Here is a 23,581-nt window from a genome sequence, read left to right as displayed (position 1 = left end):
CCTATCTCATACTGCATGCCTGGCGCTTTTGGAGTCGTCTATCATAATACAGTCTTATTGCTCTTTTTGTACAGAGTTTGGAGTATCGTTGGGTCACCTTTTGCTTCATCTTGTTTTTAGCCCTGGTGACATCTTTCTATTACATTTTGGCATGCATGTATCTTTCTTTTTTCCTGGTTTGCCCTATATGGATTCCCCATTACAGCTCCATTGAATGCTTTTTTGACCTAACTTTGGCAGATTTGCCTTTTTTTTTCTCACTTTTTCTCTGTATTATTCCTCGTTGCGCTTGAGGATTTGTGTTGCTTTGATCCATTGCTGTAATATAGACCACATCGGCGGGCGGCTGCAAGTTAAATTGAAAGACCTCTTATGAAAAGTTGTCTTGTATTATAGGCCCTCAACGAAACTTCGAATGACTTAAATGGTACTTGAACACTACCAAAGCGTAAATGTAATATTGCTTTTCTGGGCCTACCAATGATAATGTGCATACGTAGGCAAGTTGACATTCAAGACCAGCAGACCAGCGACTCCGACCGAACGCCTTATAAGGAAAGCCCCCGTTAAATGATGCAAATGAGGGATTATCTCCAACAACACAACCACGGCTTCTCAAAACGCGCTTGTCATTCCTGACTGGCTTAACCGCCGCCAGACTTTCTCGACTTGCGCTCATTCGACCGCATCTTCCTCTCATTGCGCCGTATCCTGTCCTTGCGTTCGGCGCGCGAGATTCCACGAATAGAGCTTCCCTTGGCAGCGGCTTCTTCCTCCTTCTTCCAATCCTTCTCGTTCACCTCCACCAACCAATCATCCTCGTTCTTGTTCTTTCCCTTGTAGCCCCAGCGAGGCACCCATTCACCCTTCTCCTCATCGTACACGAGCTTTTTGCGGCGCTCCTTGTCTGCCAAAGCCGCACCAGGCTTGCTGCTGAATTTGCCAATACCCTTCTTGCGTGCGAACAACTCCCACTTGGTCGGCGGCTTGGGCGTCGGCAGGGGCTTGTGACGGGGAAGAGCAGTGGCGGGTGCGGGAAGAGTGAGAAGTACACCCTGTTGTGAAGAGTTGATGGGGCAGGTTGTCAAGAGCTGGTTAAGGAGAGACTGTGTGCCGTCGCGGGCGGTGGCCTTCAGGGTAGTTTCCAGCGGCTCGGAGCGGGAGATTTCAAGGGGATTGGGATCATTGACAAGCAAGTGACCTAGATCGAAAGTGTACGGAGTGGGCTTGGAGACAGTAATAGGACTGATGCGATGGGATAGTCAGCACATGTACTGTATGTTAATTTTGTCACGTTCCGGGGAGGCGCATTTATAGATCTGACTTACAGTCTTTCCGGCTTCGACTTGGTGGCAGAAGCTGCCTGGGTAGCAGTGGTCGCCATTGGTACTAATTCGGTGACGACACGGCCACTTGTAAATGAATTCACACTCGAATCAGGATTGAGAAGAAAGGACAGTATCTGGACGTCCAAGCGTGCTGGACTAGCGATAGCGCAGGGGAAAAAAAAATTAAAGGAAAAAGAACGGCGGGCGGTGAAACTGGGTCCGCTGCTGCTATATTACACCGCCTTCTACAAACAGGCTGCCATTGCACTAATCCCAAAGGGGCCCTTAGAGGAAGTTCCTTAGTGTCGAGGTTCGAAAATGTGCCTCCGAATTTCCAATTCCAACTCCCATTGCCGTTGCGGCGAGTCTCCGGCGCAACCTCCGTTCCTTCTTTCACCACCGCACTCCTCCACTGACCACTTAGACACTGGCCACGGTGCCAGTGCGCCATCCCACTCGCAATGGTATCCTCATTCTGCTGGAGTTGCCTGACGCGGCTCCCAACAGCGTCCCCCCGGCCCATGCTTCCGCCGACCTTGACAGCACAGCGAGTCGCGGCGTTCCACACGTCGAGTCCACTTTTGGCAATGCCTCCGAAGAAGAAGGCACCTGGTCAACAACAGGGTCCGAAGCATCGTACAGCGACGACGTTCAAGATGAAGAAGAGAAAGGTCACTGACAGAGTGCGCCCTCCTCCCGTCGGGGAGCGGAGAGCGCTCCGGAAACGCATTGTCCTCAGCAACCCTAATGCCCTCGAAGTTGCAGACATGCAGGATATCTCTGCAGAAAACATGGTGGACTCTCGGCTTCGTGGATCCATTCTTGGCTTGCCCGTGCCCATGCTGGATCAATTGAGAGCTGTTCAGGCCTTCAAGCCCAAACAAGGCTGGTCTATCTTTCGCCGGCCCGGCACCGTGACGAGACGGGAAACCGTCGAACTTGGACGGTTGATCGATGGTATCTCCGATAAACCTGAGGACAAGAGCAAGGTAGTCAAGAGAATCGTCACTGGGCCCCGAGGTATCGGAAAGACAGTTCACCTCCTTCAGGCCATGTCGATGGCCTTCACCAAGGAATGGGTTGTTGTGACTGTTCCCGAATGTATGCTTGACCCCTCTTGATGTACCATGCCACAAATCACTAACCTAAGGCTTTTAGGTCAGGACTTGGTTTTGGCCAACACTAGCTACGCGCCCCTTTCGGAGAAGAACCCCAACGTATATGTTCAAAACCAGGCCACCGCCGCTCTCTTGTCCCGCACTGTGACGGCCAACCAGAAAGTCCTCTCTAAGTTGAAGGTCTCTCGTGAACATCCTGCCCTCAAGTCTCCCCTGAAGCGCGACACGACACTCGAGGCTCTCGCCAACCTTGGGATTCAAGACCCTGCCTCCGCCTGGCCCGTCTTCCAAGCCTTGTGGACTGAGCTCACGGCTACATCCCCCGCCCCTGGCTTCGAGAAGGACTTCGCCTCTCGTCCTCCTATGCTCGTCGCCGTCGACGGCTTGGCCCACTGGATGAAGGAGACCAAATACCGCACTGCCAAGTACGAGCTCATTCACGCTCATGACCTTGTTTTCGTCCAGCACTTCCTCTCTCTGCTGAAGCCCGGCAACAATCAGCAGTCCGTTCTGCCCAACGGTGGTATCCTGCTCTACGCCACCTCCGCCTCCAACAGCCCTAGTATCTACAGTCTTGATGTTGCCCTCGAGCGGGTGGCCGCTCGCCAAAACCGCGTGTATCCTTCCAGCCCGGACTACCCCATGCCCACCGCCTTTAGTCATCCTGACGAGCGTGTGCTTGCTGCGTTTGAGTCTTCCAAGTCCTCTGTTCCCACGGAGGGAACCCTGACGCTTCAGACCCTTGCCGGTATCACTCGCGAAGAAGCCCGGGGCTTCATGGAGTACTTCGCGCGCAGCGGTCTTCTGAGACAGCAGGTTAGTGAAGAATGGGTCAATGAGAAGTGGACTCTGGCTGGTGGCGGTGTGATCGGCGAGCTTGAGAAGCTGGGAAGACGTCTCACAGTGCCTGTCCAGGTTTAAAGATTGTTCAGTGAACGATTAGCAGGGAGGGGAGCTTGAGACGCCCAGTATTCATCGCTCCCTCGAGATACTTACCACTGACATATCTTGTCATACGGAGCGATTTATGTATGTGTATGTTAAGTTTCATGCTGGTTTTCCCTTTTCTGGCCCATCCTCACACCCATCGGCCTGTGATGCTCTGGATAGACTACCAAGTTCTTTTTCCCGTGAGTCGTTGTTATACGGCTTTCTAAAGATAAACACTGTATTTTATATGATTGGGTTTCATTTGTGTCTGGCTTGATTTTTCTTCTTGTGTGTGCATATAATGGAATTTCGTTTTGACCAAAAAGCATGCTCGCCTTTGCGTGGTGATTGTTAATTCATACTTGTGTACGGAGCACTTCGTGGCTATTCAAGTTTGTATACTTACATCAGATGAGGAGGAACAGATGACGACACAACCTATAAGTTAACAGAACAAATACAGCAAAAAATCATCGGCAACAGTGCGGTAGCAAACCAAAGAAAGGGTACAGCACACGGTAGTCAAGACATGCTGAGATGAATACACGAGGAGACCAGTTCATACTTTCGATGGCTATAATTTGAGCGTGGCCTGATAACGACAGTTCTTGACCGATATGTCCGACTCGCGCTCGCTGAGTAGCTCCCTGGATAGTCCCTCCCTGCGCTCCTTGGGCCCCGGAAGGATCTTCAAGGTTGCTGTTTGCCCAAAGCAGTTCCACCCTGAGCAGTTCCAACCTCCGTCAACCGGACTCGTCTTCAGAAGAATCGTCTTCAGAAGAATTGTGCGGCCGGGGCCGAGAAGACTTAATCCGCGCTTTTGACGGCCCTGTAGGAACATGGGGGTCGGGTGACGCAGGACCGCCGGGTGCGGCATGTGTTGGCCCAGGGCAGCTACATGGCTTACCCAGCACACGCTGTAGGACAGAATCTCTCTCGTCTCTGTCTCGATCGGAAATATAAGAGATGCGGATCTCCTCCTCGGCCTTGATCGGTTTAGTCGCCCATACGAGCAATCGATTGGGGATCTCCGTGTCATATCCCCATTGCGCATTGCCGTTGTCCTTGCACGCATGATCGAAGAAGCTGAATCCCGGAAACAGGTATAAAAACCGACAGGTGGGGTCATACTTCTCGTACTTTTCGTCACCCCATCCCTTTTGTTGACTGGGTCTTGGGAACCCCCAGCCCTTCTTGATCTTGTCGTTTCGGTTGATCTTGACGCGTAGGCCCTGATCCCAAGGTACGGCGTTCACCAGGAGTTTCTGTAGCACCCGCTGGATTACCCAGGTATCGAAACTGAGGTCCCGGAATACGTCGACGCCCAGGGTCATCAGGATGTCAATGGGGACCTGGATGTTAGCGGCGAATGTAAAGGGGAAGCTCTGGTTGGCCCAGTCCGCGCGGCCTTCGAGGGCGAAGAGCTCGTCGATCTCGTGTGCGTGAAGAGTCGGGTTTGTCTTCCGTCTGAGAAGGGTTATGTCGAGGACTTCCCGGAGCAGGAGGCTTAACACGGTGCCATGCATCTCGTTGGAATGTGAGAGCCACGTTTCTTTATCCTTGAATCTGTAGACGACAGGTCGCATGGCGTCGTGGAGCCATTCCCAATCCTTCCCACATGCACGGAAGTGGTATCGTCTCCGAGCGTTCTCAGCGCAGGTTTCGTCGCCGTCTTCTCCTCGAGCAGGGCAGAATATAATAGGTGGGTCACTGTCGATACAGCCGCATGCTTCTCTGGTGGTTTTGTTTTTCGGGTTAGCCCTTCTCGCCTGGCTGAGCTCATCTCTCTGCCTACGCTGCTCATTGGAAGTGATCACTCTTCGGCAGTTATCACAATCAAGTATCCTCGCGGGGACGTGGTCTTGGGGAAGTGGCGGTCGTTTGATGGCAAGGTGGCCCCCGGCTGAAGGTATTTCGACCCAGATGAGTTCATCTTTGGCGATGTCTTCGGTCGCCAAGATCATATACCTTTGCTCTCTTTCCATCGCGATCCTGCACTTCGTCCAGGGGAGGCTGGCATTCTTGGTGACGAATAACTCGTTTGCCTTTTCCGCAAAGCCTTCCCCTTCGCCGGTCTTGGGCAATCTCACCGTATCATCTGCTTCGTAGGGATAGGGTCTGTCTCCATAACTCCACCCACTACGTCGCTCGTGATACAGGGTATTGCGAGCGTAGTCCTTGGTCAGCGTCCAATTGCACGTCGAAGATTCTTTAACCTTTTTGTAAACCTCAGGGCGCCGTTTGGACGGTAGCGTATCGCGATCATTCATGATAACCTTGTCCACAAGGTCCTGCTCGAAGTGCGGTTGATCAATCCACCCTCGAAGAGCCATGAGACTGAGACTGATAATGTTCTGAAGTGCCTTGCGCATGGTTGGAATAAAGTAGTTGATTCCATTGCCACGGCGCCGCAAGCGAATCTCATCTTGCACTCCGCCGACCTCAATGTGCTGCTCAATCGCATGCCAGACCAGAGTATAAAGGCCAGGTTGGACGTTTCGTCTTAAAGGATTGACTAACACCTCAAGTAGGAGCTGGGCTCGATATGCGTCCCCAATGGCAAGGTCAACCATGGCGTGTCGGTAGTGGCAATAAGCTCGACCCATCCAGTACACAGGGTTGTATGGGCTTCGGAGGATGGCGCAAGTGTACAGGTCAACTGTACGTGATGTCTCATCCTCTGAGATGTTGATCGCGAACAGGCGACTGATGTCTGTCCTTTCAACTCCCCAGCGGGAGAGGTCACTGCGCCGCAGGGCCCGATAACACTCCGGCCCTGCTGTCTGGTATGCTTCAAGACGCTGGCGCAGTACAGCCACTGTACCCTTGGGATCGAGACCCCTCTCAACAAGAGCCTCTTTGAGTTGGTCAGATTTCATGGACTGGGTCGCCTTGGGTTCAAAGAATGTCCACCGGATAATCTCGTCATCGTCCTGGGACCTTTCGTCCTTTGGGAAGATGTCATGGAACTGCCACGAGTGATTCGTCCATGCTGTCCCCTGATCATTGGGGTTAAGCGGGGCGAGATGTTGACGCATCAGGTCATTGTAAATGTTACGTGCTAGGGCATGCATCTGGTCCGCAGCCCTCTCCTCGTCATCGACTGGGCGCAAGAATGGCCTCTCCCCTGCAGTATTGTGGTCTGCTTGAATCGCCGAGTCTGCGCGAAACCAGAAGCGGTGGGCAATACGAGCATCGTTCTGATTCACATGCGGTCCCCATTCGACCTCATCGTACAACTTGGGCCTCGGGGGCAGCGGCAGCGGCAGTATCGCGTTATCAGGGGGACGCTGCAGATGATAGTCAGGAGGGATTTTGTTGTCCGACATGGTGCAATTGCTGGTTCTCTCCCAGGTACTGTGCTCGAGAGATGATAAGAGTCTTCTGGAAATAATTTTCGGGTTGATAGAAGAGTACTACGCGTTTGCTCCAACGCTTGTTGGGTGTGTTGACCCTTTTAGACATGGTGGTACTCCCAGGGCTACGACTCCGCGCGACTTCAAGCAACAAAGAACGCAAAGGGCACAAAGGAAGACAGAGCATGTAAACTGCGGGGAATGAGCTCGTAAGGCTCACCAGCCACTAATGATTTGGAAGTGGTCCATGTTTAAGAAAATGTCCCTCCGAGACAGCATCGCGCGCATAAGCAAAGGACGGAAAAGAACCTTGAAGCCTCTGTCTCTGCCCGTTCTCATATTTCAGGTGGTCCTTAGACTCTTGGGCAATGAAGCTGTGCGCTCAGCCTGAACTGTCTATCATGTAAGAACGAGGCGAAATAAAGTGGTATGCTTTTCGTTCGCATTATCCGAAGGCTTGAAAAGGAGAGAAGTAGAAGAAGAGGGTAGTGGATGGAGAATAAGTGAAGTCGGCACGGTATTGTAGTAGGCGTAGTAGGTATTGCAGTGGGTGTTCGGCACCGCCTCGCTCGGCTCTCTTTCCGACTCTTCTTCTCCCCCTCCCCCATCCATACGCCGAAGGGTTCGATAAATAATACCAAGACCGCAGATAATCTAGGTCACCCGGGAAAGGGGGTACAGTACAGCTCAGCTTGCTTCCTGTTAGGTTGATCTTGTGCCACCCAAAGTCAGCAGGACAATCATCCATCCATCCATCTGTTTCTTCTGTTCCTCGTGCTTCTCTTAGATCAGCCAGCCACTTCTCTTCTTCCCGCTCTGCCATTCTTTTTCACCTCACTGTTCTCGAGGAAGAGGATCTACTTCGCGCAAGGCAAACTTCTCTGTTGAAAAACACAAAATTGATTAAGGAGATGTACGGGTCGAATACAGGGCCTTCACAACCAGAATGGCGCCTCACGTCGGCCACTACTACTCCAAGTACTGCGACGTCGCACAATCCCCCGCAGCCGTCATGGCAGGCAAACCCCCCTCTTCCGGCTCGCCCAACACCTAATCATGGTGGATCGCGACCGAATACCAGTTCTCCTGTGGTGAAGAACGCGGGCGCAAATGTCTCTCCAACCTCCAACATGGCAGGAATGGACCCAACTTCATGGGGAGTGAAATACAACAGGCAGCAGTTTCAGGCCCCGAGCCCCCCACCACTCCCGGTAAGTGTACTAGAGTACCAGTACACTGTATACACATACACCTGGCAGGATTATCAGAATTTGGGGGCTTTCGTAACTAACAAACTCCCCAGCCGCGACCTCCAAGCACGACACAGTCCCAATCTATCCAGACGAATTCTTCCGCCGGTGGCTCGTTGGATGTCAAAAGGCCTTCGTCGGCAACTCCAGTGCAGGCAGCTCAAGATGCATCGAATCCATATCCGCAATGGAGCGCGCCTCCATTTGCATCCCATCAACAGACCGATTTCGCACCAACACAGGCCCCGCCACCACCTCCTATTCCTTTCGGCTACCAGGGCGTTGTTTCTCACTCCGGCGGCCAAACGCAGAATCATTTACAACCTCCACCATATTCTAGCGCCGTCTTCAATCAACCTCATGATTCTCCCGTACAGCAGCCCAGCCCACCAGCACCAATTCAAGCCCATCTCGTAGGGCTTCCAGTGTCTGATTCAGGACTGCCTCCACTTACATGTCCACAGCAACCACATTCGTCACATGTCATTGGACATCCAGAAACCCAGTCTCCGTGGGTTCATGAAACAACCACTAGCATAGCCCCTGAATTGCTACCTGTCGCCGCGCCTCCGGTACCACCCAAAACCAATCCCACTTCAATTCCTACTAGCGCCTCCGCTCTTAGCCCTGGTACTCCTTCTGCCTGGGAGCATCTATTGCCGACGCCAGGAAATATTGACGACGTTGCGGCCTCAGCTCCCAAGCGTGAACACGCAAGCCCAGTGGGCTCGGGACCCCCCTCTCGCTTACCTGGAGCAAATTCAGCACCTCATAACTTCCCTAGTAGTTCCGCGCCACCTATATCGGACTTGCACACAGGGTATACCAACACGCAGTTGGATATTCATGATTCCCCCGTGAGTGTTGATACAGTACAGGACGATTACGAAACACCCCTCTCGCTTGGCATGAATGCCAGAGTGGATGGTACTGAGTCAATCCATAGCTCCGTCTCTACTTCAGAAACCGTGGAGAGTATTGATGGTGTCATTGAAGCATGGACTCGCCCGCTTAAAACAAACTCACAGAACCCTGACCTAGACGATGACGCAAAATCAGAACATGCAGCGCGGAAAGAGAGCAAGACTAGTTTGAAAGGGACCGAAAGTAAGGCCGGTGAAGTCGAAGGAACACATCGGACAGCACTTGCGCCATTGGAACGGCCTGATCCCTTTGATGATCTTGATACCTGGTCCAAATCCTCCTTGGAACGATATGTGGCAATGCTACGGAAGGAGGCGACGGCAGATACCGATTCAGACCGATTTGAGATTTTTACAAGTTTCATGGCCAAAGAGGCGAAGCTACGTGAAGTCTTGTATGGCATTGAGCCTCACTCAAAAAGTGCCAACCAGACAACGACAGGCACTTCTCCTTCAGCATCGGTGACACCAACTGCTCATGCAAACAGCAGCGAAACCGATCGTGTGTCCCCTCCTGTGGAATCTGGATTGTGCCCGGTGGAAACTGAGAAATTTTCTGTAGCTACTACTACCGCGGACGAACCAGGAGATGGCAGCTACAGTCCGGGTGGCCGACCCATCCTTAGGCTTCACACACCTGGCCCTGCAAGTGTGAAAAGCTCCCCATCACACGCTGTTGCCCCTTCCGTTGGTGCACAGATGTCATCCCCAAGACCTGCCTTAGTACCGCCTACGATGATTGATCTTGCGGCACATAAGCAGGACCTCTCTCCACTTGCTACCAATCCCCCACAGCCGATTTACGCGCCGTTCCGTTACACGGAGGGTCCTCAGAGAGGCTCAGATGCCCTCGTGTTTGATCGTCCGGCATATCAAGCTTATTCTGCCTTGCGTCAAGCATCTGCTGAAAGTGGGCGGGTGATGTCCAATGGCTTGCTTCCTGCATCAGAAGACCTCTCGTTCCCTGCAGACACACCAAACCAAGCAGGTCAGGACGAAACATTCATCGGTCTCATCAGGGAGAAAAGTATTGCGTACCGAAAAACAGCTTCCCAGAAGTCGTCGACTCTCCCACCACTACCTGCCTCCCTGAGACAAGGCAGACTTCCTGACCCCTTGGATGAACTACGCTCAATCGTGTCATCGTCACTGAGCAAAGAGTCTGTGAGCGGTATTGGAACTACCACGAAAAAGGAGCCCACAGGAATAACCAGTGACTTCACTTACATACACGAGGCGATAAATACCTGGGTTGCTTCGAATAAGTCTCGTAGGGACGCACTGGAGAAGGAACGTGTCCAACGTCAGGAAGAGTCCGAAAGACACATTGATGCCCTTTTCAACGCAAAGGAGATAGGGTATGCTGATATCAATGTCCTCGAGGAGGAATTCCGTCAGAAAGAGGCTCGCTGCCAGCTGGAGGAGGAGAGGCAAGAATTGAACGACTTTATTGCGCACGTTTTTGACCCGCTGGATAAACGATTGGAAGAGGAGGTCCTGGCATTGCAAACCGATTATGAAGCCGCTCTCGCCTGGCTTGACGACGGTGACAATACGATCCAGGAAACGGCAAATGGCCATAGTCACGTGTCTAAGACAATGAAGATCGTCAATGAGATCTATCGTGACCTGGAGGCTCGCTATCAGAAGCGCCTCGAGATTGCTTTAGATCGCGAACGTCGACGAAAGAAAGCTGAGAGGCGGCCTCTTGTTTTTATGGGCGACTCGACTGCCCTCAGACGGCTGGATCAAGAATTCGATCAGATGGAGAAGCGCAATAAGCTGGAGGCTACTCGGGAGCGGGATGCTAGAGCCAATCGATTGATGGACTCTTTCGATGATGTTATCATGCATGGTCTAGGAGAAAACCAGAGGATTCTCGATGACATCACTGCAAAGGTATCACGAATCGATGCGGCAAGCCTTCGTTCTTCTCCTCTCCCAGAGAGTGAAATTGTGCGATTACTCAAATCAGTCAATCAGTTCATTGACTGCTTGCGCGAAGACTCCGAGTCCATACTCGAGAATTTCGGTATCGCTGATGCAGTTCTCAACGACGCCGATTATGGTGTATCTGTTGCTGAGGCTCGATGCTCAGACGCCGAGACCGATGTTTTTCGTCAGCTAGAGGCTGAGAAACAGAAAGAAGATAAAAAGATCCAGGATGATCTAGAATCCAAGCTTGAGAGTGTTAGGGAAGGGCCCGCTCAGGTGGCCGCTAGCATCAATAATCTTCTCCGTTCCCTCGGTCACGATAATGCCGCCGAACAATCGCCTGCTCTATTGCTGGAGCCTGTACAGCCACCGAAGAATGCTCGCTCACCGAGTCCCGGCTCCGCCACCAAGCCTGCCTCTGGCCAGCCTGTGGAAGACAACGAGCATCAAGAGCGACTTCGCAAGGCATTGGAGAATGCGAAGAAGAGAAACGCCGCAAGGAAGGTCACATGAGCATGCGCACAAGCTTGTTGTTTGTAGAATCAGCTTTATCCCAGTACATACATCATCAGTGCTTCTATCTAATATGTAATTAGACGTTCCGTGGACCCTTCCGCTTCTTTCTTTTCATGTTCTCCCATCTTTCTATTGGAGCCGTGGGGATACTCTAGTGTGGCGTTAGCCACATAATTTTAATGCCAATACGAGGACTGCGGCACAGTCAGGGAGAATGGTCTTCTGCTGCGAAATGTGGAGGTTGCAAGCTGAGGCTGTAATGTACTGTATAACTGGAGATGCGCCGCACGCCATGTCGAGTGGCTGCGATGGGGCCCAGCGGCACAGCGCAGCGATGGCACCACAACCACAAAGCTTGAGTGCTTTGTTCGCTTACTGACCTACTCGCCTCTCAGCCTACCGCGACTGAAACAGTAGATACGTCGACCGCAATTCCCTGAGGCGCAGTCTTTGACAGGTTGCTACCAGTGGTGATCTACACCGGCCCACCTTGATATTTGGTCCGCAATACGAAGCACAGAGCGACCCAAGTCTTTTCGCAGCCAGTCGGTGTGGAACTGGAAAAGTATACGTAGTGCCATATTGGTATTTTAGAGCTTCAGGTAACCAATGGCTTCAGGGAAAAACGCTGACTAGCAATATTGACAAGAAGTGTTGAAAATGCTCCGGGCAACTAACTTCAGCTGCGTCGGGATGAATTTCCGCTCATACAGTACCGAGATCCGTCTTCTTCTGCGGCGCAGAATCACCACTTGGAAGGCATGAATCCCGTGGCAAGGTTGTCTAGTAGGCAAATAGTCATCCAGTTGTGATTATCAATATTGCGGCACTGCAATTGCAGTTTTGTCTACTGAGTGCCAAGCGATAAGGACTGCTCAAGTCCCTGTGATTGTCACTGTGCCAGTTGGATGTCTGCACTGGCAGCAAAGAGTACCCGCTTTCGTCCCTGGTTCGGAGCAAACTCTATATAATGTCAGTTTCGCATGTCCGCTATTGTCCCCACTGCACAGCTACACAGCTACACAGCTGCACATCTGAGAAGTCCGGCTTTTGCCGAAGCACGACCGAGTATTCATGTCTACTCCTACTCGCCAACTTCGAAGATTGTCAATTACCGATGACGACATGCCAACAGTTCCCCCCAGAAAAGAGATCATCAGAAACCAGGCCGAGGACAGCGATGACAGCGATGGTTCGGATAGTGGGAGCGATTCCAGCGCTGACGAAAGGGCAATCCCGGCAGCACACTCAATTGTACATGGCGAGTCGGGCATTTCTTACGACCTCTCCAGGCTGGATGTCGGTTCCAAGGCCAGAGCTCTGGTGGGATTGACGAGTCACTTCGACGTGGCCCGCTGCCATGAGACGCAGACAGGATACGGGTTCCAGTTGTCAGAGCGGCCTCACGTTCATCTCGACGCAGAGTCTGTCACTTGCACTTGTCCGACGTACTCGAGTCGATCCAGTGTACCCTGCCAACATATTTATGTCAGTATGACTCTAGTCCACTTGTCGGGGAAGCTCTCCTTTTCTACTACCCTTCGATACTAACCGTCAGAAGTGGCTTCACGATCAGCTTCATGGCCGCCTCTTCTCCCGACCTCCTACCCCCGACATTCCTCTATCCGACCATGACCGCTTACCGAACCTTGAACGCATCAGACAACTGCTCGATTGCAAGATACCTGCCATTGCGCACGAATTTGACTGGCCGTATTCGCGCTTCGAAGCCCACGGGGGGATGAATCGTCAGGAGATGGTCAGGGATATCATGTCCGCCTTTGACAGCGCCATACTGCCCGAGGACTTCCGTCCGGACCTTGCCGGTGATGACCCGGGGCAGTCGCGCACGCCCGAGCAGTGCGTGGTGCAGGGGAACTTCGAGGCTACCTTGTTCCGGCTAGCGGTCCACGACGATGCAGTTTACGCCAGCCTGCGTAAAGCGATGCCCATCGGGGCTTGCGCGGTGATTTACTTTGACAAGGTCCAGCAGAGACTGCGCAGCTTACTCGCCAACTTCGATCGATACTGTCGGACCGGACAGCTCCCGACGGGAGTCGAAGACTTAACGGCCAGCACTGTGCTGGAGGAGATCCAAGGCCATGTCCACCGAGTCCAGAGGAGTGTTATGGCGCGGGCACCGTACGGCACTGATGGGGCTGCAAAAGCGCTCATTAAATTACTGGAAGACATCTGCGGCCGTAATCGGGATCCCTTGGAGGGCAATGACTGGGGTCGGGAGACATTTGACGGCGAGGACGAGGACCAGCGCAATCTCTATCACCAGCTCATTGGCAGGACCCACGAAACTGGAGACTTCTTTGTCCTTGATGTTCTCGAGCAACTTCCCCTCAAGGACCTTCGTCAGTTTGAGAACAAGTTGAAGGGGATCCTGCGCAGGGTGGAGGTAGACCGCGCGCCCAAGGCTTATATCATCCGGCTGGACGCGCTGATCCGTGCTCTGGCATCTACTGACGGAGGTGCTGGTCAGAAAAGGCCGTCTTTAGCTACGACTCCTGGCAATAGCAAGCGAGTTCGATGAATTTCGGGCGCTGCTTTTGCCACTTTCAACAGCTTTTCCACTTTTTTTCTAAAAAGGCTAGATAGCGTTGCATTGGGTGGTTTCTTTCGTTTATACCCTTGCCGCTGGTGACTTTCTATGTTTTTCTGTGCTCAGCATATCATATTTTCATTTATCTCAATCTCAGCCTGGCAGCTTTGCAGCTTATTTCGTGTTTCCTTTGACATCGATCATTCTCGTACATCGGCCGCCTCTGCTTCTTGTACTAGAGTACTACTGATGTCATCGCAGCGGATAGCCCAAAGTTCGTATACTTTGTTTGCGCCCGGTGACACAAAAGTCACGTAGAAGCCATGGTTCCACGCGGGCTTCGACAAGCCTTACTGGGAGGATTGTTGACCTCGGTCCGCTTTGTCCGGGTAAGCGTACAATAGACGTGTACCGTGGGTTGTGGGCAGCTTACCCATGCAGATATATGAGATCAACTCCTGTCGATTAGCCACAATTCAACCTGATCGGTTTTAGGTCAATCTTTGATTTTGTAACGTAAATCTAACTAAACAACGGTTTTTCAACAGCGAGGCCTGCTGGCCCAATGGTAAGGCGCTTGACTACGAATCAAGAGATTGCAGGTTCGAGCCCTGCGTAGGTCATGACTTTTTGCTTTCCCGGAGTTCGGGAAGCATGAGATTCTCTCCCTTCCTGGCCTTTTTGTGTATATAGCTTTGAAGAAAGTCGGTTAATGCTTTTTTTAAGCATTTCTCCTGCTGGTCTCGGAGTGTATGTCTTCTGGGAGTATGTCTTGACTCTCTCGTGCGTTTGATCCCAGGCTTCTTAACAGGTGAGTATTGTCCCCGCCATCTCATAATATATTTGGCTTCGACCGCTCAACACTCGGATCTGCCTCGCAACTTCACAATTCGCAAGATTGACGTTGACGATTAAAAGGTTGCCGCCGTGCAATGGAAAATCGTAGGTGGGTTGTTAAGCATACCGGAGCATATGGCAGGATTGAATAGAGGCCAATGGGCTCATTGATCACGCTATCAGTAATGAGGGCGACATGAGTTGACCCGGGCGCCGTTCTACAAGGGCCATCGGCCAGCGGACGATTCCATGGAACAAATTGGCGCTCAATCTTCTGCAGAGGACAAATCGGGAGACGAGCAGAGCAGATAGATGTGGAGAATGGTTGGAGATACTATGTACAGTACAAGTATATTTGTTGGAGAGTGGAGCCGGAGACAGTCTATTCGGAGTAATGGCTACCGATCGATCGCCAGACAAGCGAAGTATGAGTAAACAAGTCAGAAGATCTCGAGCTTCTCATTGCCCCCCCCCCCCCCCGCACACACGCGACGTAATCCTGAAGGAATGTTCCCCCCAAACTTCAATTGTACTGCATATCGCGTGTTCTGCGAAGCTCGAGCTTACTCCTCCCACGATTCGAAACTCCCCTCGTCAACTTGCGCCTCCGCTTTACTTCAGGGCTAAGCAGCGCAGTAGATTTCCCCAATCGTCCTGAAGATTACCCCGCAATTTTCGGCAACCCAAGCCTAGCACAACACAATATCACTCCAAGACGCAGTCCCTCCTTAATTGTTAAGGGAAGAAAAAACCAGCCAATCCCCAAACCAATTCAAACCAACGCACCCACCCGCCAACCAAGATGTCCAAGCCCATCCCCATCGTGGACTCACACATCCACCTATTCCCCGAATCCCACCTACCGACCTTGGCCTGGCACGGGCCCCAAAACCCACTGGGCGCTCAGCACTCGGTCACCGAGTACCGCCAGGCGACTGCCTCTGCCTCCGCGATCGCGACCAGCCCGAGCGCCGCCCGCGGCGCAGCGCCCTATCTCCGGGGCTTCATCTTCCTAGAGACCGACCGCATCTCCTCGGTGGAGGAAGACTCGGAGAACCGCGGCTGGTCCCACGCGCTGGACGAGGTCTCCCTCCTGACGCGGATCATCGCGGGCGACCCCGTGCCCGGGGAGGGCCATACGGCGGCGGATCGCCATCTGTGTCTTGGGATGGTGCCGTGGGCGCCGGTACCCGGGGGTCCCGGGGTGTTGGAGAGGTATATGGGGCTGGTGCGGGAGCGGACGGGGGATGCTCTGTTCCACAAAGTCTGCGGGGTTCGGTATCTGGTTCAGGATAAGCCGGCCGGGGTGATGGTGCAGGCGGGGTTCGTGAAGGGGTTGCGATGGCTGGGGCGACAGGGGCTGGCGTTCGATCTGGGGGTCGATGCGAGGCAAGGCGGGATGTGGCAGTTGAGGGAGGCGGCGGAGATGTTGAGGTTGGTGTTTCGGGATGGGTCGCGCGTGAAGGTCGTTATTAGTGAGTGTTTCCCTCCTCCCCCCTCCCTCTCTCAAATTCGGTCCCGTGTAGATGCTGCTCTCTCGTGTGGGTAAAAGGGGAAGAAGGAAGAGGAAGATTCTGACTTGCGATGTGTTGTTAGATCATCTCTGTAAGCCGAATCTTCGCCTGCCGTATCGTGGCCCGGCTTCTGTTGCTACTCATCCGGATTTCTTGGAGTGGTCGGCCTTGATCATGGCCATGGCGCAGTATCCTTCGACGTTTATGAAGCTCTCCGGAGGGTTCTCGGAGCTGCTGCCGCTGGAGGAGGGGACGGAGCCGGATGTCAAGGCGCTGGTGGACAGGATTCAGCCGTGGACTGATCTCGTGTTCGATGTCTTTGGGCCGCAGAGGGTCATGTTTGGGTCGGATTGGCCGGTTTGCAATGTCGGCGGCGGAGGGAATGCGGTTTCGTGGGGCCGGTGGAAGAGGGTCGTCGAGGAGATCTTGGACCGCAGAGGCTTGTCCCAGGCGGAGAGAGAAGGGGTTTGGGGCGGTGTTGCTGTCAAGGCTTACGGCGTGGAGATTTGAGTCTGTACTTAATGGTTACGCTCAGGCTTATTCATAGCTAGCTATATATGCGACGTGATATGCAAGGTCTCGGTCATAACACAAGATCCCAACCTATTGAAGATTCACGAACAATCCACCATCTACGAGTAGCTGCGCACCGGTCTTTTGTTCATTCCCTAGTAGTTAGTCATGGTACTCGGTAATAGAAGATAATCACAGCTGTCGTGCAGAAACTCACCACATAGCCACTCAATTCCTCGCACGCCAGAAACACAGCGGGGCCCGCCAGATCCCGCGGCTGACCCAGTCGTCCCAGCGGGATTCTGCCTTCCATGTATGTTCGCTTCGCGGGGTCGCTCATATCCTCGTCATTCAGCTGCGTGCGGATGGTCCCGGGCAGCAGCGCATTGCAGCGGATGCCATACTTGCCCAGCGCCACGGCCGTCGACTGCATGAGACTGAGCACGCCTGCCTTGGTGGGCGTGTAATGGGTCTGCTGCCCTCCACCGACCAGCGCCGAGATGGAGCTGATGCCGATGATCGAGCCGCCCGGGGGCGACTGGGCGAGCGCCATCTGTCGCGCGGCCGCCTGGACGGCGTAAAATGCCCCGGAGAGGTTGGTGTTGAAGGTGTGGCCGAGGAGGGGAGGGTCGACCCTGTCAGAGATGGGAACTATTAGCATTGTATTTCCCCACGGCCACCGCAGAAGCCACGCCAGCCAGCAAGTAAGTATCAAACGTACTCCAGGAATTCTTCGAACTTGCACACGCCCGCGTTGCTCACAAACACATCCAGTCGTCCGAATGCTTCTACCGTCTTGGCGACAAACTCGCGCCCCGTCTCGGGCTGGGAGATATCCCCCGCGACGGCAATGAACCTGGTCTCCTCGTCTCCGGTCACCTCGGACACCTCTCTGCGCAGCGCCTCGAGGAGTGGCTCATCGTTCGGGCCGCCGAGGTGGTTGACGGCTACCTTGGCGCCGTGGCGAAGATAGTCGAGGGCAATGGCCTGTTCAGGGATTTCAGTTGGTCGGGGCTGGCTCTTCTGTCTCTGGGAAGCTCATCGCAGAGCCCCAGGGGAGATGAAGGTACTCACTCTGCCAATACCGGTCAAACCACCTGTGATGGCGGCCACTTTGCCGATGAGGAGCTGTGGAAGCGGCATGGTGTTGTGATTTTATGTTAAATGTTGGCCAATTTCCCACCAGAGTCGTAAGAAGAGCTCAATCCGGGGCGAGTATCCCGGGGAAATACCTAAATATATCTCTACCTTTAGATTTGGACCTCGCTGGAGGAGTCGGCCTTTGTTTTTTTTCAAGTGCTACAATCAAGGCCAACCCCGCCGAAGCGATAAGATAGTGGGGAAGGTGGAAAGGGGGCACGTGGAGTCGCCGCGGGCGGTCTCGGGGGTTTCGCGGTATTGATACCCCGAGCTAACTTGTTTTTACCCCACACTTGCTCGTGTCGCTACATTTAGCCGACTCGGCGGTGCCACAATACAATTCTCCACGGTCGGGACCATTGGTCGGTCAATGAGAATTTTCCGTCTATAAACATAGAGTAACATCAGGCAGAAGGAAAAAAAGAGCATCAGTCATACATGGGACATCTGAAAAAGGGCAATGACAATGAAAAGTAGGATCCATTGCGCGCTGCGCAATCCTGTTAACAGCCTTCCATCGAGATCAATCATTCTATGCAGTTCCGTTGGTCTCGGGCTGCTCTGCTACCGGAGCGGGCAAGCCCTTCTGGGGAGCCGGAGTGAGGATAGTGGCGGCGTTGATGAGGGGAGCCGCGGGGTTCAGCTCGAGACCAAACCCGGGCTTGTCTAGGATCGACACATCCAGGTAGCCCTGAGTGGGGATCGGCTCGTTCAAAAACAGATTTCCGAAGACGGGCTCAACAGTGCTGCCGTCGGGGGAGTTGGCCAGGTACTCCTGGAACGGTGTGTTGGGCTGGGAGACAACAAAATGGTATGAGTATGGGCCTGAAGCGTGGGGGACCACAGGGATATCGTAGGCAGCGGCCATGGCCGAGACCTTCAAGAGTTCGGTCAGACCGCCAACCCACATCACGTCAGGCTGCACAATATCCAGGTTGCGTCCCTCAATCAGCTTGCGGAAGCCGTAGCGGGAGTACTCGTGCTCGCCGGTGGTGAACTTGACAGTGGGGTGGGCTCTCTTCAGAAGTGCATGGCCGTCGAAGTCATCCGGGGTGAGACACTCCTCCCACCAGTCAATGTTGATGCCCTCAGCTTCACAGCGCTTGACGAGCTCAATGGTGTAGGGGACATTCAGGGACATGTAGCAATCCACCCGCAGGGGAAAGTCGGGGCCGACCGAGTCGCGCTGCTTACGCAGGTAGGCCACGTTCTTCAGCAGACCTTCCGTGCCCTCGTCGGGGCCGTGGGGGAGGGCGACTTTAGCGCCAATGAAGCCGGCAGCCTTGGCGGCGGCGGGCTGCGGCCCAGTGCAGTAGAAGTGCAGCCGTGAGCGCGTCGCTCCGCCAATGAGCTTGTAGACGGGCTCCTTGCGGATCTTTCCCACCAGATCCCAAAGTGCCAAATCGATCACGGAAATGACGGCCACAGGAAGACCTTTACGGCCGTAGAACATCGAAGCCCGATACATTCTCTCGAACAAGTCGTTGGTATCACGGGGATCTATCAATGAAACAACGGGGCTTAGTCGTCGTCCATTCTATAATATCGAGAAAAGGTTCAAATAAAGACTCACCAGCACCGATCAAGAAACGCTCGAAGTGTTGGTGGACCAACCAGCAAGCGGGGGGGCCACCAAAGCCCGTGGCGAAGCCCTTGGTTCCATCGGTGGCTTCCAGCTCGACGCAGAAAGAGCCGAGGACGTTGATACCCCAGGAGGTCCGCGAGCCACGGTATTCCGCCCATTTGGTCATAGGGGTCGAAATATCGCTGTCAATCAGCCAGTGGCCACCCTTGACCTGAAGAGAGAGAAAGCAAGGTTAGGGCAGTCTCTTCCCACATGCGAATACCGGGCTGCGACTTACATTGTGATAGTCACCTCCGGAGCCCACTCCGCTAGTGATGAAAGTGCGAACTTCCTTGATGCGGGGGAAAGCGGGCGTCGTGCTGCTCATGGTGACGATGCTGTACAGACAACAGGATGTAAATCTACACACGCGTACAGATTCTTAGAGAATAAAAATAAAAAAGCAAATGTGAACAAACGAGGAAGAAGAAAGACATTTCATCCCCTGGAAAACTTCTCATATTTGAACACATGCTACCGGAATGGCATCGAGGGGAAATAATTCTCCATTGCCCCGGGCGGGCAGCGCAAGTTCGGGGTAATAGTGGCCGAGGTCAACAGCTTCGAGGTTCTCTTCTCATCGAAATCGTCAGCTGACTGGCGGATCGGGCCTTGCCCCAACTTCTACGGAGGGAGTATGTACCTAGTAACTTGGAACTTGAGTCTGCAACTGTGCAACCTGAATGAAAACGGGCCAGACAAAGAAGTGCCGCGGTAGGAGAGATTGCGGGGTTGCCAGGTGAAAGGCTAGTACTATTCCCCGTTTGGGTCTTGCCCATCTGTTCATGGAACCCACCCAAACCCTGGCACCTGCACTGGGCACTACTACTGCCAAACCCACCTAAACCCCGTGGGCCTTAGCCTAGCCTGCCCGCACCGCGGGCACGCACTCCCGCCTGCCTGCCTGTCTGCTCTTCGCCTTTCTTTCTGCCTCTTCCCTTTCGCTTTCCCCGGTCTCTTTCTTTTGTTGTTCAATTCGGTTCAATTCCTCCCCCGATCTTCACCTCAACCCGCCCCCCTCCCCCTGTCAACATGAGGTTTTCCTGACTACTGATACCAATTGCCGTGGCTAAACCGACCTATCTCCCTCCCCCCCTCCCCTCCTTCCTTGCAGATCCCGATTCGCCGAAGTACAGTGAAGTGCTATGCCGAATTCTGCTGCAGCACCAGCAGCACCAGCAGCACCAGCACCACCACCAGCTCCTCCTGCTGAGCGGACTCCACCACCATATCGACCTTCTGGCGAGCCAGAACGGTATCAAAGCGGGGATGAGTCTTGGTCCGCTGCTGACAGTGACAATGACCGTGTGGCCCAGAACGACTCGAGTGCTTCTCGAGCATTGAAGCGCAAGCGCCCCCTCACTGTCTCGTATGTCTCCTCTTCAACCCGGCCTAAACAAGCTTTTGATGAATGAATGCTCTTCCGGCATCGTGCATCTGCATTCGCCCTGTACCTTCCTTTGTGAAACAGTAGTGACTGTCCTACCGACCTTGCTAACCTCCTTAACTACCAGGTGTGAGCTTTGTAAGCAGAGGAAAGTCAAATGTGGTAGGTGAGCCGCGTGGTAGTGCAATGTTACATACATGTCTTGCTAACCTTGTTAGATCGAGCTCAACCAAGCTGTGGGTGGTGTGCACGTAATGGCCAGTTGTGTGAGTACAAGGAACGCAAGAAGCCTGGCCTTCGTGCGGGGTATGGCAAGGAGCTCGAACAGCGACTCGGTAGGCATACTTTCTGCCAATCTCATGTACTCTTGTAGCCCGCTCGACTGATATCGGAGATATAGACCGCTTGGAGGAAGTTATCCAGACGCAGGCTCGCCTCATTGAGAAGCATATCATTGGGGGCCAATCACGCCTGGGCCAAGATGCTCTTCATCCTGCACCATTCTCTTACAGTTCGCCTTCAGAGCCTTCTGCCGCTCATGGAACAAGTCCTCAAACTGCCTTCCACTTCCAAGAGCCAGCCTCGTTCCCGCACCCTACTCGTCAATCTGATGTCTCTATCACAAGCCCTTCGGACATGTCGGTGCGGAACACGCTACCAAATCACCTTCCGAATGGCATCTCTTCTGCGATCTCGTTGCCTCATCTTCCAAACAATTCGACCCAGAGTGATTATACAGGGAACGAATCTTCTTTGAAGGTCCCAGTGTCATTATATAACAGCCAGGAACAATCACTAGCTGACCCGGAACTCGATCTCCCCCCCTACGATCTACTATATGCACTAGTCGACCTCTATTTCGAACACATCAACACCTGGTGTCCGATACTACATCGCCGGACTACGCTCGATACGTTCTTTGGACCCTCTCCGTTAGAGGAAGCCGATAGAGTCGTGCTTTATGCCATTGTTGCAACCACGCTCCGCTTTTCGAATGATAGTCGACTCAACGCGCAGAACCGGAAGCGATATCATGACTCGTCTAAGCAGAAGGTGCTTTTCTACGGGCTGGAAAACTCTTCGGTCAAAGCGCTCCAGGCTTTGGTGATTTTAGCGTTGGACTTAGTAGGTTCATCCAACGGGCCCCCGGGATGGAAGTTACTTGCCTTAGTCACGCGATCCGTAGTCCAACTGGGCCTAGCCGTGGAGTCTAAATCCTCGCTCATTGCTCCTCTATATCCTTCCATTTATACCCTGCGCGCAGTCACCCTTCCAGATCCTGACACCTGGATTGAGGATGAGAGCCGACGGAGACTGTTTTGGATGGTTTACCTCCTAGACCGATACTCAACCATCGCCACTGCATTTGACTTTGCCTTGGACGACAAAGATATTGACCGCAAGCTTCCATGCAAAGATGAATACTTCCACAAGAACCAGCCGGTTGAGACTCGGTGGTTCCGACGTACCAGCGATCGTGCTGAATATTCGAGTCGCGCCGAGAATGTGGGAACATTTGGACTCTACGTGGAAATTCTAGGGATATTATCTCGGATACATACGTTTCTGAAGAGACCCGTCGATATAGGTGCACTTTCCGATGTCGAGGAATGGCAAGTGATGTATCGCAAGCTCGATAGCGAACTCACATCATGGGAATTCAACCTTCCAGCCGAGTATGCTTATGAAAACTCGTCTCGCCTCTTCAGTGGACCCAAGCATAGCCGAAACCTCCACTGTGACTGGGTTCAACTACACGCTACATATCAAACGTGAGTTCTGTCTGTGGTATAGAAATCACACCCTTGCACTCAGCCCCGCGGTAAAATGGCTAACACTTTGTAGCGCTGTAATTCGACTCCATTCGTCGGCCGCTTACCCCACCACACGTTCTCCAATCTTCACCCCATCATACAGTGCTAGCCAACGGTGCTTGCTGGCAGTTGACAACATTCTTTCGGTGACCCGCTATGTCGTGGACAACAACATGCTGGACAAGATGGGGCCGCCTTTTGCGTTCACCCTCTGGGTTTCTGCTCGCCTGCTGCTTGTCCATGGATCCACCATCGCCCATATTGTTAGCCCCGATATCATCTTCTTTGTTGACACCCTTTCTCAAATGGGGAAGTACTGGAAAGTGGCAGAGCGCTACAGCTCACTCCTACAGCGCGTACTCGACGAGTATGGCGAATACCAACAGTCCGGCACTAATGAGGGTGAGCGCGTCACGCCATCGTCTGTGAAAATCCTAGCAGACATGCGTCGTTGTGCATTTGATCTCGATTTTCTCATTTCACGACAGCCGCGCTCATCCCCAGCTGGCAGCCAACCACCAGCCCCTGCAGTCGCGCCAGCTCGCAATCTAGCCCCAAATGAACTCGAGTACCTTGATGTATTCGGCTTCTTCAATGTCCCGCGTGTGCCGGCCGGCAGAGGCCCTGAGATCCTCAGTTTGGATATGGGGGATGCAGTCAACGAGCAGATGCCGATCAATGGCCTTACAGGGACTGGCAACACGACCGATCCTGTCGTTGATAGCACCAACACAAACACGAACGAGTTCAACATCACCAACTACCTGATACCAACACCAGAGACTGACTGGCTGTTTCGTCCCAGTGGTTGAAAGAGCTCTGGCGAGCCTAACGACTAAGTCAAA

The 23,581-nt window shown here is 53.3% G+C and overlaps 9 protein-coding genes and 1 non-coding gene across 10 annotated transcripts; 6 read left to right on the top strand and 4 right to left on the bottom strand.

The window, feature by feature from the left end:
• Positions 1-441: 441 nt before the first annotated feature.
• Positions 442-1,490, bottom strand: BO72DRAFT_478431 (ribosome biogenesis protein RRS1). Its single transcript, XM_040947505.1, has 2 exons — positions 1,329-1,490; positions 442-1,245 (listed from the first exon to the last, which is right to left on the bottom strand). The coding sequence occupies exons 1-2, from the start codon at positions 1,382-1,384 to the stop codon at positions 645-647; spliced, it is 657 nt and encodes a 218-aa protein (XP_040800076.1). The 5' UTR covers positions 1,385-1,490; the 3' UTR covers positions 442-644.
• A 182-nt stretch (positions 1,491-1,672) lies between these two features.
• On the top strand, positions 1,673-3,828 carry BO72DRAFT_528888 (mitochondrial 37S ribosomal protein mS29). The gene is made up of 2 exons (XM_040950208.1): positions 1,673-2,429; positions 2,487-3,828. Exons 1-2 carry the CDS (start codon positions 1,790-1,792, stop codon positions 3,365-3,367), a joined length of 1,521 nt encoding a protein of 506 aa, XP_040800075.1. The 5' UTR covers positions 1,673-1,789; the 3' UTR covers positions 3,368-3,828.
• A 429-nt stretch (positions 3,829-4,257) lies between these two features.
• Positions 4,258-6,633, bottom strand: BO72DRAFT_360518 (uncharacterized protein; the record flags this gene model as incomplete). Its single annotated transcript, XM_040940743.1, has 1 exon — positions 4,258-6,633. A coding segment is annotated over one exon (2,376 nt), but the record flags the coding sequence as incomplete, so codon positions are not given.
• Positions 6,634-7,346: 713 nt separating this feature from the next.
• Positions 7,347-11,353, top strand: BO72DRAFT_528887 (uncharacterized protein; the record flags this gene model as incomplete). The annotated part of the gene is made up of 3 exons (XM_040950207.1): positions 7,347-7,943; positions 8,036-8,395; positions 8,447-11,353. The coding sequence occupies exons 1-3, from the start codon at positions 7,644-7,646 to the stop codon at positions 11,351-11,353; spliced, it is 3,567 nt and encodes a 1,188-aa protein (XP_040800073.1). The 5' UTR covers positions 7,347-7,643.
• A 1,018-nt stretch (positions 11,354-12,371) lies between these two features.
• Positions 12,372-13,948, top strand: BO72DRAFT_407025 (uncharacterized protein). The gene is made up of 2 exons (XM_040942338.1): positions 12,372-12,844; positions 12,918-13,948. Exons 1-2 carry the CDS (start codon positions 12,431-12,433, stop codon positions 13,896-13,898), a joined length of 1,395 nt encoding a protein of 464 aa, XP_040800072.1. The 5' UTR covers positions 12,372-12,430; the 3' UTR covers positions 13,899-13,948.
• A 510-nt stretch (positions 13,949-14,458) lies between these two features.
• BO72DRAFT_t167 lies at positions 14,459-14,530 on the top strand. The gene has a single exon. It is a non-coding gene; the product is annotated as a tRNA-Arg (tRNA).
• Positions 14,531-15,231: 701 nt separating this feature from the next.
• On the top strand, positions 15,232-16,842 carry BO72DRAFT_487101 (uncharacterized protein). Its single transcript, XM_040947962.1, has 2 exons — positions 15,232-16,219; positions 16,341-16,842. Exons 1-2 carry the CDS (start codon positions 15,547-15,549, stop codon positions 16,766-16,768), a joined length of 1,101 nt encoding a protein of 366 aa, XP_040800071.1. The 5' UTR covers positions 15,232-15,546; the 3' UTR covers positions 16,769-16,842.
• Positions 16,813-18,081, bottom strand: BO72DRAFT_449311 (SDR family NAD(P)-dependent oxidoreductase). The gene is made up of 4 exons (XM_040944993.1): positions 17,846-18,081; positions 17,493-17,758; positions 16,989-17,406; positions 16,813-16,912 (listed from the first exon to the last, which is right to left on the bottom strand). The coding sequence occupies exons 1-4, from the start codon at positions 17,912-17,914 to the stop codon at positions 16,862-16,864; spliced, it is 804 nt and encodes a 267-aa protein (XP_040800070.1). The 5' UTR covers positions 17,915-18,081; the 3' UTR covers positions 16,813-16,861.
• Positions 18,082-18,342: 261 nt separating this feature from the next.
• Positions 18,343-19,936, bottom strand: BO72DRAFT_407020 (L-rhamnonate dehydratase). The gene is made up of 3 exons (XM_040942337.1): positions 19,774-19,936; positions 19,485-19,707; positions 18,343-19,411 (listed from the first exon to the last, which is right to left on the bottom strand). Exons 1-3 carry the CDS (start codon positions 19,861-19,863, stop codon positions 18,444-18,446), a joined length of 1,281 nt encoding a protein of 426 aa, XP_040800069.1. The 5' UTR covers positions 19,864-19,936; the 3' UTR covers positions 18,343-18,443.
• Positions 19,937-20,680: 744 nt separating this feature from the next.
• BO72DRAFT_380971 (putative C6 transcription factor) lies at positions 20,681-23,548 on the top strand (the record flags this gene model as incomplete). Its single annotated transcript, XM_040941408.1, has 5 exons — positions 20,681-20,904; positions 21,050-21,084; positions 21,141-21,257; positions 21,317-22,694; positions 22,738-23,548. The coding sequence occupies 5 exons, from the start codon at positions 20,681-20,683 to the stop codon at positions 23,546-23,548; spliced, it is 2,565 nt and encodes an 854-aa protein (XP_040800068.1).
• Positions 23,549-23,581: the final 33 nt, after the last annotated feature.

This window comes from Aspergillus fijiensis (assembly GCF_003184825.1).
Source record: "Aspergillus fijiensis CBS 313.89 unplaced genomic scaffold BO72scaffold_32, whole genome shotgun sequence".
Taxonomy (NCBI): domain Eukaryota; kingdom Fungi; phylum Ascomycota; class Eurotiomycetes; order Eurotiales; family Aspergillaceae; genus Aspergillus; species Aspergillus fijiensis.
This window is presented reverse-complemented; position numbering and strand designations above follow the sequence as displayed.

Excerpts from the sequence above, each read along its gene's own strand:
- BO72DRAFT_478431 (XM_040947505.1), bottom strand. The coding sequence starts at position 1,384 with ATGGCGACCACTGCTACCCAGGCAGCTTCTGCCACCAAGTCGAAGCCG. Across the intron at positions 1,246-1,328 it reads AAGTCGAAGCCGGAAAGACT|TCCTATTACTGTCTCCAAGC; the intron begins GTAAGTCAGATC and ends CCATCGCATCAG.
- BO72DRAFT_528888 (XM_040950208.1), top strand. The coding sequence starts at position 1,790 with ATGGTATCCTCATTCTGCTGGAGTTGCCTGACGCGGCTCCCAACAGCG. Across the intron at positions 2,430-2,486 it reads TGTTGTGACTGTTCCCGAAT|GTCAGGACTTGGTTTTGGCC; the intron begins GTATGCTTGACC and ends TAAGGCTTTTAG.
- BO72DRAFT_407025 (XM_040942338.1), top strand. The coding sequence starts at position 12,431 with ATGTCTACTCCTACTCGCCAACTTCGAAGATTGTCAATTACCGATGAC. Across the intron at positions 12,845-12,917 it reads TACCCTGCCAACATATTTAT|TGGCTTCACGATCAGCTTCA; the intron begins GTCAGTATGACT and ends AACCGTCAGAAG.
- BO72DRAFT_487101 (XM_040947962.1), top strand. The coding sequence starts at position 15,547 with ATGTCCAAGCCCATCCCCATCGTGGACTCACACATCCACCTATTCCCC. Across the intron at positions 16,220-16,340 it reads GCGCGTGAAGGTCGTTATTA|ATCATCTCTGTAAGCCGAAT; the intron begins GTGAGTGTTTCC and ends ATGTGTTGTTAG.
- BO72DRAFT_449311 (XM_040944993.1), bottom strand. The coding sequence starts at position 17,914 with ATGCCGCTTCCACAGCTCCTCATCGGCAAAGTGGCCGCCATCACAGGT. Across the intron at positions 17,759-17,845 it reads GTTTGACCGGTATTGGCAGA|GCCATTGCCCTCGACTATCT; the intron begins GTGAGTACCTTC and ends ATCCCTGAACAG. Across the intron at positions 17,407-17,492 it reads AAGTTCGAAGAATTCCTGGA|GGTCGACCCTCCCCTCCTCG; the intron begins GTACGTTTGATA and ends CATCTCTGACAG.
- BO72DRAFT_407020 (XM_040942337.1), bottom strand. The coding sequence starts at position 19,863 with ATGAGCAGCACGACGCCCGCTTTCCCCCGCATCAAGGAAGTTCGCACT. Across the intron at positions 19,708-19,773 it reads CCGGAGGTGACTATCACAAT|GTCAAGGGTGGCCACTGGCT; the intron begins GTAAGTCGCAGC and ends CTCTCTCTTCAG. Across the intron at positions 19,412-19,484 it reads GCGTTTCTTGATCGGTGCTG|ATCCCCGTGATACCAACGAC; the intron begins GTGAGTCTTTAT and ends TTTCATTGATAG.